Genomic DNA, 12063 nt, shown 5'->3' with positions numbered 1-12063 from the left:
GTAAACAAGTAGCCAGATTTATTCCAGTAATTTTCCATCAATTTATGATACAAATTAATACAAAGCCTGGAGTCATATCTAATTAATACGATCTGAATGAGTCATTAATTGAAAATTGATTTGTAATTAATCACCAATATTTCTATACTTTTTTTTTTGGATATGGAAGAGTATTCCAGCTCTTCTACGGGACATGTCTAGCACTAACAGCTGTATTCCATACCCTATAGCTCTTCTCATACCATAAACCGTATCATATATGCATCATTGTGAATACGTTATTTAGAGCAATGTAAAATTTCAAGTAAAAATGACATGGTATAATATTTATTTGTGATTCCAAGATTTTATTTACTACTTGGGACCACATGTACATTCCGAGACAATGCTATTCCAATATTTATAACAATGCTTTAATTTAAAATGTTATGCAGAGCAATGGACACAAACTAGCAGCAAAAACTAGCAGAAATATCTTAACTATTGCCAGCTTATATATCGCATATGACCTATCAGTGCTTAAAGCACCGACCAATTAAGGAAAACTTTAAAAAGATTGTCTGAAAAAAGAGCAATAATAGATTTTTTTTCTGTAAGAGAAACTTAAAATGAAGTAAATAGACTCCTTGGTGAGTCTTATTAGTCAATTACGTACCTGACTAAATACTTTTACAGTAACCTATTTTATAAGTTAATCATTTTGTTATACTTTATAATGCAATTGATTTGTACATTTATGCTTTATCAGCAGTATTAATAGATTAAAGCTGGAATAAATCACTCGAAAGAGATCAAATGTTTCTGAATGCAAAGATCTGTCTTTCTAGCAATTCACAACAAACAGCACATTCTCTGAAGTGTTGTTATCTCAAAACATACATTTGATATTTTTAAAATTCTTACAAAAACAAAAGTTCACCAGTTTTACAGAAAAATAGTAATATTATCAGATTTGATATATACTTACGCGGGAGAGCTGCAATGTTGAGTCTGCCCCGATCTGCACTAGTTAAATCAGCTGAGGAGGAGGCCGACATTTGTGTTCCCAATATAACTCCTGACTCCACTCCTAGGGCATCTCTACACGCTAAAGTAAGGGGGATTATATACAACAAATAAATGGTGGCTGGATCATGGATCACTCAGATTTACTGGTGCCTGATGAGGCAATGATATACAGTTGTTTTCCTTAAACAATATAATTTCTAAATCTGTAATAATGTCATATACGTAAGCATTTAACTGGTTGTAAAAACTTTGGTACATAATGTAATTGAACACAGCATCATTTTCACTTATTCAATTTTGATTCCGTGAATCCTTCCAAACTTTTACAAATGTAAAATTAGAAACAAACAGCAAACAGGCCCCATTTTCATCAATGTTTATTTCTTTAATGAAATTCCTTAACTTAAAATGTTCCATAGAAAACATTATTTGACTAAAGAAATCTAGTCTATGTTGGTGCATCAGGTATGCCCCTGAACCACTCTCTATTTTGATGATCCTCTTCCCCACCATTAATAGTTATGCAATGTATCTGGAACTATTAAAATGATGTAAAAACATCACCACCGGATACCGTTTTCACCTGTATAAGGAAATTTTGTAGAACAGGATACCTATTAATAAACTGATAGGGAAGCAATACGTGTAGCTTCAAAAACTAAACCTTAAGCCCAAAAGCTTACTCCATACCAACAGGCAGTGAGTAAGTCTAACCGATGGGCAAGTGGTTTCTACTAAATTGAAAAAAACAAGTATTTGTGAGAGTAACAATAAATTTCAAAAACCTTACAAAAAACCTTTACAAATCCCAAATTTCATCATTTAACTCACAATGTCAATTCTTAACCCTATCACTCAAAGTGTTAAAAATGCAAGAAATTGGCATTTTAGGGCCGTTTCTTTCAAAGGAACGCCTCAAAATACTTCAACGATGGTAACGTAAAGGAGCATAAAAATTAAGTTGAGGAACTTTCCCTAAATTGTGTAATGGTTTCCTATGGAAGATTTTAGAATAAGGAATACTGATGAAACTTGGGCCTAGTTCTATGATTAAGCAGTAAGGACTAACCGAACTGGTAGAAGTAGTATCCGGGGGCCCTGAAGAAGACCTCTCCCGTCGTGTTATCCACTGACAGAGAGTAACTTATTGGACCGTATTCTACATCTAACAGACAAGAGTTGTCCGACACGAACTCCAATGATGCCCGAGTCCCCCGTGTCGGATATCCTCCATTGTCCACAGCGATCACAGAAAACTTCAGTGTGGTATTGGCAGCATATACTTCATTGAACAGGTTAAACGATTCATTCCAGCTCAACACTATATCTGGGCTGTAAGATTGGAGAAGTGATTTATAAAATGTGAACACATATTTTGCACAAATGATTTACGATGTTTTTTATTAAAGGGTCAATACTCAAAAGTATTTTATAAATATGTCATTATGAGCTTGGGTCTGATGATTCCTTTCATAAAGTTGCATTAGTCTAAATCAGGAGGAAACCATTAAAGTTTCTGTTCATTATTTGTGAAATAACAAGACAATCTTGTAACACTTGACACTCTGAATATACAATCCTACAAAGTCCTTTAAAATGCTTTTAAAACTGTATTTAAAGTTAAAGTGTCTGTGATGGTAATTTATACACTTACTCAGCTACAACAGAGGAGATGTAGAAGAGAATGTCTGCATTGTTTCCGGAGTCTATGTCAGTGGCGAACACCTGGGTAAGGGGAGACAACTGCAGGGAAGGATCCCCATTCAAAGCATACGTAGTCTGGTTCAGTTCTGGGCAATTGTCATTTACATCATTGACTTTCACCTGCAAAACCATAAAAAGGTCACAAAAATAAACCCTTAAGAAACATGAGTCTTAGCTATAGAAAAACCTATGAGATTATGTTCTGTGTACTAATGTGATATATCTTAGAAGGAATATCTTATAAGGACCAGGGAGGTAGGCAGTGGATTTGCTCATCAATGATATTTCGTCTTACCTTGATTGTGATAGTACCAGTGGTCGGGGGAGACTTTCCGGGGTCCGCTACCTGTACAACAACCGTGTAGGTGGTATTAGCTTCGTAGTCAAACGTCGAAGCCAGCACAAACAGTCCGATATCTGTGGTAATACTGAATGTTTCTACAGAAGTGTCATGTCCTTCTGGAGTAATGGAGGAGGGGGACGCACACTCTGAAACAACCATATCAGGACGAAATTGGATTATATCCTGGTCAAATTTTAAAATATTCTGAAAAAAAACAGAATTCAGTCTGCAGATTTGGTTTATATGACCAAATTAGATGTTTGACTCTAGTTTTGTAATTTAAAAAGGTGTTTCATCCTTCTTAGATGGCTGTGATCCCCTGATAAATTGTTGAAATGTTTTTAATACTACATACATACAGAACCTTAGTATTGTACTCTTCTTCTGAATCAAAATGAAAATGTAAATCCTGCAAAAGATAATCATATATATATAGGTACATGTCCCTGGGATGTGATGACCATTTCTCCAGTTATAATCTGGATAATGACATTCTTTAACATTTACTAACCTACCCAGACTCCCCATATAACTCCCTGTAATATGTACAGAAAGCCGAGCATGACAAGTCACTCTGAATGTTACTCACCAGTTGAAGAGTAACACAACATACTTTTACAATGCACAATATGGCTAAATGATTGTCGATTTGTATAAAATCTGCAGCCAATATCTTACCAACAAATTGGATTCCGTCAATGGTAGTGAAGTTTGGAGCGACAACTGATGGCGCTACAGCAGCTGCCTGGTTTCCAGCATCATTGTCCACCATTGTAAAATGTCTAGCCTCATTACCTGTATATTCATCATAACAAAAAATGTAATATCTGATATTATCAAAAATTTGCATATTAATCGAATATAACACGTTTGCATATTATTATAGAAGACATGATCGAAAAGCAAACGTAATATTCAATAAATCATGACAATTTATATATTGTTTAGTTATATGATGAAACTAACCAATCAAGTTTTCTTCAAAATGTGATATGTATGACGTAAACATGAAATTTGTATTGAACTTTTAACAGCATTAAATATCTAAAATATTGCTCAGATTGCATGACCTGCAAAGGCACAAAAATATATAATAAGAATATTAATTACCAAATTTTCCAGATATTTGTTGTGCAATCAGACAATGCAATATAATTGTATAAAATAAAGGCTAATTTGACTTTAGATCATTTCAGCAGGATAATTCTATAGATGTTTTACCTCTGATGATATCTACAGTAAATGGTGGACCTACGGAGAATACGTCAGATAATTATATAGATGTTTACCTCTGATGATATCTACAGTAAATGGTGGACCTACGGAGAATACGTCAGATAAAACCACTTGCTGTATGATGCCATTAAGATGATAATCCTCATCGAAACTGATGACATAATCTCGAGGAGGCTCGTCTTCAGGATTCACAATAAATTCAAAGTTTTCAGTGTTGATGAACAAACTGGAAGCACACTGTAGTCTCTCAACATGGAACACAGAAAAGTGGTATCTCTCCCCAACCTAAAACATCGTAACAAATATATACAGAAAAGTGGTATCTCTCCCCAACATAAAACAGTCAACATCGTAACAAATATATACAGAAAAGTGGTATATCTCTCCGCAACCTAAAACAGTCAACATCGTAACAAAGATATACAGAAAAGTGGTATCTCTCCTCAACCTAAAACAGTCAACATCGTAACAAATATATACAGAAAAGTGGTATCTCTCCCCAACCTAAAACGGTCAATTTTACATCAATTATACACAGAAGAATTAGTCTCAGAGATAGTTTAAGTACATGTATATACATGTAGATATAGATTTTGATCTGGAAAGTATTTGAGTTATATTATATTGGAGTTAATATATGATTAAGAAACTGAAAAAAAAATATTGCTGGATTGATTATCCTGTGAAGTGCAGTCAGGGTAAATTTGAGGTGAGGTTGTTTCGTAGCAGCTTGTAACTACCTCACTAAACAACATCACAAGAAGCCTGTAACATGCTATCCATTCTAAGCTGGCGTTAATTAAGTGTCTCGTCCAAAAAATTAAGAACAAACAATACAATATGTACCGTCTGTGAGCTTAGCTACCAAATAAACAAATACTTTTGGTTTGTTTTTGTTTAACGTCCTATTAACAGCCAGGGTCATTTAAGGACATGCCAGGTTTGGAGGTAGAGGAAAGCCGGAGTACCCGGAGAAAAAAAAAAACGGCCTACGGTCAGGTAACCTGGCAAGCTGCCCCACGTAGGTTTCGAACTCGCAACCCAGAGGTGGAGGGCTAGTGTTAAAGTGTCGGGACACCTTAACCACTCGGCCACTGCGGTCCCTTACACAAGAGACACAAGATTATAGAATTGAACACCATGTTTACAACAAACCAACTCTTCATGGAAAATTCATTGTCTTAACGATATTATTACGTCTGTAAAACCAAAGAGTGTCATATGGATAGACATTACAAGGTATATGCTCCGACATCATGAACCTGATGGTGGTAGTACGAAATCTTAAAATCTTATATGTAATTATGGCTACATAAAATGTACATGCAGAAATTGAGTCTAATGTATAAAATATGACACATGCAAGCTCCAGTCATGGCTATACAATGTTTTAACAGATATTCAAATGAAATCATTTTTATTTTATTAAACAGGACTACTTAGATTAATATATTCTTGTCTCTTACATCAAGGTCCAGTGTCACATTATCATTGATCTCTGTGGCCGATACTATACACTGACTGTTCACCACGTACCCAGACTGGGGAGTCAGGGTGGCTCCACCTGGTGGGATCAAGCATTAAACTCTTACAATGTTATCAAATCTGTAATGTTAAAATATCTAAAACATACAATATTGTATTAATACTATAGTTAATATATATATTTTACATTTTCATATCAGCTGGGTTAACATACATTGCAAATAGTACATGTATTTATTGAAAAATTCAAATATGACACCAATGGTATGTGGATGATTTCACTGAACTAATTAAACCCAATTTTCTTAAACATTTACAGACAAAAGGTCACTAAAAATGTCTCACTTTTTACTATGAATTAGGGTATATGGATATAATTTACAGAAATATGTAATTCCTAAAATGTTAAGAAAAATTTCAAAGACTTTTGATTTATTGTTATGATATTAATGTTATCTTGTAACATTCTAGAAAAGATTTAAAAATACTAAAAGCTTTAAGAGTAAATTAATTACCTGAAGCTGAGGCAGCTGATATGTCGATTTTCTTACAGGGTATGTTTGCACCCTCCCCTCTTGCTGTGACCTCCAGGACAAGGACACCATTGAGGTAAACCCACATATCATCCCCACCTCCTACAGCAATATTCTCGTTCCCTTGGTACACAAAGCCAGATCGAACTGCTGATGTAAAACTGTAAAAAAAAAAAAAAAAAAAAAAATTATAAGCCATTTTAACAGAAAATGGCGTTAAAGAATGATTTTGAATATCAACTTAACAGAACATTAGCTACTACATATTTATAAGAATTCGGGAACTCAGTTTATTGGCAATCATCAGTTTTATCAGAATGTGCAGACAATAAATTATAAACTTTCATTATGATAATTATTGTCAACTCACCCCAAGTTGTGGTCTTCACCTAGACAATCTTTTTCATTATTACCGAAGCCTGTTCCATCTACTGGGTAAAATTTGTCCGAAATAAACCTAAAACATGAATTACAAATGATTATAATTATAAATGGATTAATGATAAGGTGTACTAGTGAGGACGATTTACACTATCTAATTATAAAGGACTCACATTAACTAAATCAGCTGCTGTTTCACCAGAACCATGTCCCTAATGCCAAAATGTGTTTCTGAGGTTTGTAGCTATTTTCTTGAATAATTCAAATATGGAATAGGTACTTCCTATATACGAGAATAAAGAGTCATGTCTTAAGACTTGAAAAAACAACAAGAGATCCCAGAGGGATCTTGGCGCCCACCATTGAATGATCTTCATAGGTTCCATGTCAGATTGATCTTTTCTCTACTTTTCCCTTCTTCTAAGTCTTACTAATTTGTGTAAATTCAGAAACAGCCCTCTATAGCTAGTACTTTTCAAACAAGGGGAAGCTATATATAAAATTTAAGATTTAGCGATAATGGCTGTCTGTCGACCATGTTGTTTTTGGATTGGTCCCAATATGCAAAACTAGGCACTGAGGGGAACCTACATATGAAATTTGAGAAAGATCCCTTGAGTGCTTTCTGAGAAATAGCGATAACAAACTTCAATTGTCAAAATCCAAGATGGCTGCCTGTCGGCCATGTTGTTTTCTGATTAGTTTCAAAATGCAATATGCATAACTAGGCACCAAGGGGAACCTACATATGAAATTTGAGAAAGATCCCTTCAGTACTTTCTGAGAAATAGCGATAACAAACTTCAATTGTCAATATCCAAGATGGCTACCTGTCAGCCATGTTGTTTTCTGATTGGTCTCAAAATGCAATATGCATAACAAGGCACTGAGGGGAACGTATGTATGAAATTTGAGAAAGATCCCTTCAGTACTTTCTGAGAAATAGCGATAACAAACTTCAATTGTCAAAATCCAAGATGGCTGCCTGTCGGCCAGGTTGTTTTCCGATTGGTCTCAAAATGCAATATGCATAAATAGGCAACAAGAGGAACCTACGTATGAAATTTGAGAAAGATCCCTTCAGTACTTTCTGAGAAATAGCGATAACACCATCACATTATACATAATATTACGCAGCCATTATGTTTAATCAATTTGTGTTTATCCATTACTGTCCAAAGAGGCATCATAAGCAAATTTTAGCATTCCCATTTTTGGATGCCCCTCTGCCCATGGTCAACGACTCATTAACAATTAGGATGCTTTCCCAATGATGTTTCATATAAATATGGTTGTAATCAATAAAGCATTAAGGAGAATTGCATTTTTAAGAAATGTTAACTAAGCACTCTTTGCCCATCTTTTCCCCAGGGTCAAACCTGTTCATAAAATATGATTGTCACCTAATATGTCAATCAAATTGGGTTGTAATGCACAAAGATTTAGCTTGAGAATAGGATTAAACAAACTATTCACAAATCCATGGGCCTGCCTCAGGCCCAGGTTGTACATAGTCGTTTCAATAACAATATAGGACACCTCCAAAGGATGTTACCACCATATTTCGCAAACTTCAATTGTCAAAATCCAAGATGGCTGCCTGTCGGCCATGTTGTTTTCCGATTTGTCTCAAAATGTAATATGCATAACTAGGCACCAAGCGGAACCTAAATATGAAATTTGAGAGAGATCCCTTCAGTACTTTCTGAGAAATAGCGATAACAAACTTCAATTGTCAAAGTCCAAGATGGCTGCCTGTCGGCCATGTTGTTTTCTGATTGGTCTCAAAATGCAATATGCATAACTAGGCACCAAGGGGAACCTACATATGAAATTTGAGAGAGATCCCTTCAGTACTTTCTGAGAAATAGCGATAACAAACTTCAATTGTCAAAATCCAAGATGGCTGCCTGTCGGCCATGTTGTTTTCTGATTTGTCTCAAAATGCAATATGCATAACTAGGCACCAAGGGGAACCTACATATGAAATTTGAGAAAGATCCCTTCAGTACTTTCTGAGAAATAGTGATAACAAACTTCAATTGTCAAAATCCAAGATGGCTGCCTGTCGGCCATGTTGTTTTCCGATTGGTCTCAAAATGCAATATGCATAACTAGGCACCAAGGGGAACCTACATATGAAATTTGAGAAAGATCCCTTCAGTACTTTCTGAGGATTCGCGATAACAAACTTCAATTGTCAAAATCCAAGATGGCTGCCTGTCGGCCATGTTGTTTTCCGATTTGTCTCAAAATGCAATATGCATAACTAGGCACCAAGGGGAACCTACATATGAAATTTGAGAGAGATCCCTTCAGTACTTTCTGAGAAATAGCGATAACAAACTTCAATTGTCAAAATCCAAGATGGCTGCCTGTCGGCCATGTTGTTTTCCGATTGGTCTCAAAATGTAATATGCATAACTAGGCACCAAGGGGAACCTACATATGAAATTTGAGAAAGATCCCTTCAGTACTTTCTGAGGATTCGCGATAACAAGAATTGTTTACGGACGGAGGGACGGACGGAGGGACGGACGGACGGACGGAGGGACGGACGGACGACGGACCACGGACGCAGGGCGATTTGAATAGCCCACCATCTGATGATGGTGGGCTAAAAATATACACTCCTACTGAAAACAGAATGATGTAGGACTACAGGTGAAAAAAAGTGGGAATACTCCACGTGAGGGTTCCCCAGTCCACTGTAAATATTGGGGTTTCGTTGCTTGCCCTCACGACAGTCATGTATAAATATTGGGGTTACTGTCTTTTGAGTACCATATGCTCTTATATGCTATTAAACCTAAACTTTAACATCATATCTCAGGAAGTGAAAACTTCAAACTTCATTTTGAGATAAATTTCATATCATTTGAATTTAAAATGAGCAATTGAGTGAATAGAGTCACCAGTAATAATATATAGTAAAATATTTAGTTGTGTGAGTCCTAAATACCATGGCTCTGCCTCAATTAATATACACACCCCTCCCTGGCTTCGTCATTTAATGCTAATGAATATGTTTGTGATGCAGGCGCAAACAGACAGGAAGCATTATTCAATAACTATATATAATGGTATACATGTCAAGTATGTAATTGTGTCCATATTTATGCTAAAAAAAATTGTTGGCAAATATTTGATATGTTCAATAACCATAAGTACCACCACCCTCTATCAAAAATCTTTAATTTTGACTTTATTAGTCTGAAATAGTGAAGATCCCAAGTCATATTTGAAAGTTGGGGCAAAAGAAAAAAACAACTTTTTTTTTGGCCCCCGGGTGGAGTGGGGTCAGAAACATTCATCATCTTCACTATTTTAGATTGATGGTTAAAATCTAAGATTTTTGGTGGGGGGGGGGGGGGGGGGGGGGGGGGGGTTACTTTTTATGCAAAAGTGGTACATTTTACGCAGGAATAAAAATATCTGCATACCTTTTGGTAGGGGGGTACATATTATGAATGACGTAAATATGTCCCTTATAATATATAAATGAATATAACACATGCTTACAATACATTACATATATCTGAATACATTTTTTTCCATTCTTACTCTGTATTGATGGTTGGAGTACAGATGTACAATTTACCTGTGAGTGGGAGGGGACGCGACAATGAGAGTCAATGTGATGTTGTTATCAAATTCATGGTTGGTTCCAGATTTGCTGACAAACCATTCAGAAAAGGTATCGGTGCTAGGCGTACTTGAGCGCATTAACCAACCGCCATAGGGACTCGGAACATAGGTTGGCTGAGAAATTACTGTGCTCTCATATCCTGTAAAGTCAACATGGGCTGTGCTGAAATCAAAAGAAAATTTTCATTATGTACATATCATTATTATTGGCCAGAGAATTTTATGGGAGTTTGACTACAAGAGAAAAATAAAGCATGAAGTTTTTATAGACATACAAACAACCAATGAAGTCTCGTTAAATAACTTTTGTGGTAATCATAAAATATATTTAAAGAACATACCCATGCAGTCAGAGCAGTTGAAATACTTTTTACAGTATAAAATTCTACCACTGATGATAACCCACACCGGGATCTTTAGGAACACATTCTATCTGACATGATATGTACATGTCCCGACTTACCTAGTCATAAAGGCTATAGGTCATATCCAGTCACTGACTTACCTGAAGTCATAATAGGTTACAGGTAATATCCAGTCACTGACTTACCTGAAGTCATGATAGGTTACAGGTAATATCAAGTCACTGACTTACCTGAAGTCATAAAGATTATAGGTAATATCTAGTCACTGACTTACCTGAAGTCCTAATAGGTTACAGGTAATATCCAGTCACTGACTTATAATTACCTGAAGTCATAATAGGTTACAGGTATTATCCAGTCACTGACTTACCTGAAGTCATAATAGGTTACAAGTAATATCCAGTCACTGACTTACCTGAAGTCATAATAGGTTACAAGTAATATCCAGTAACTGACTTACCTGAAGTCATAAAGATTATAGGTAATATCTAGTCACTGACTTACCTGAAGTCATAATAGGTTACAGGTAATATCCAGTAACTGACTTACCTGAAGTCATAAAGATTATAGATAATATCCAGTCACTGACTTACCTGAAGTCATAATAGGATAATATCCAGTCACTGACTTACCTGAAGTCACAATAGGTTATAGGTAATATCCAGTCATTGACTTACCTGAAGTCATAATAGGTTAAAGGTAATATCCAGTCACTGACTTACCTGAAGTCATAATAGGATAATATCCAGTCACTGACTTACCTGAAGTCACAATAGGTTATAGGTAATATCCAGTCATTGACTTACCTGAAGTCATAATAGGTTAAAGGTAATATCAAGTCACTGACTTACCTGAAGTCATAATAGGTTACAGGTAATATCCAGTCAATGACTTACCTGAAGTCATAATAGGTTACATGTAATATCTAGTCACTAACTTACCTGAAGTCATAATAGGTTACAGGTAATATCCAGTAACAGACTTACCTGAAGTCATAAAGATTATAGGTAATATCTAGTCACTGACTTACCTGAAGTCATAATAGGTTACAGGTAATATCCAGTAACAGACTTACCTGAAGTCATAATAGGTTACAGGTAATATCTAGTCACTGACTTACCTGAAGTCATAATAGGTTACAGGTAATATCCAGTAACAGACTTACCTGAAGTCATAAAGATTATAGGTAATATCCAGTCACTGACTTACCTGAAGTCATAATAGGATAATATCCAGTCACTGACTTACCTGAAGTCACAATAGGTTATAGGTAATATCCAGTCACTGACTTACCTGAAGTCATAATAGGTTATAGGTAATATCCAGTCACTGGCAGATCCTGAGGAATTACCAGCAGCCA

At 35.6% G+C, this 12063-nt stretch overlaps 1 protein-coding gene across 1 annotated transcript in view; it reads right to left on the bottom strand.

Annotated features, from left to right (window-relative positions):
• The window catches only part of LOC117335429, a 106195-nt gene that overhangs the window by 17995 nt on the left and 76137 nt on the right, over positions 1–12063 (bottom strand). The window contains 11 exon segments of the mRNA XM_033895403.1: positions 968–1087; positions 2078–2340; positions 2663–2832; positions 3008–3201; positions 3734–3850; positions 4345–4576; positions 5758–5855; positions 6292–6470; positions 6680–6766; positions 10292–10501; positions 11997–12063. Of these exon segments, the coding sequence (XP_033751294.1) occupies positions 968–1087; positions 2078–2340; positions 2663–2832; positions 3008–3201; positions 3734–3850; positions 4345–4576; positions 5758–5855; positions 6292–6470; positions 6680–6766; positions 10292–10501; positions 11997–12063 (1737 nt within the window).

The sequence above is a fragment of the Pecten maximus genome, chromosome 10 (genome assembly GCF_902652985.1).
Source record: "Pecten maximus chromosome 10, xPecMax1.1, whole genome shotgun sequence".
Taxonomy (NCBI): domain Eukaryota; kingdom Metazoa; phylum Mollusca; class Bivalvia; order Pectinida; family Pectinidae; genus Pecten; species Pecten maximus.
The sequence above is the reverse complement of the archived record's forward strand: the minus strand, read 5'-3'. Positions and strand labels throughout refer to the sequence as shown.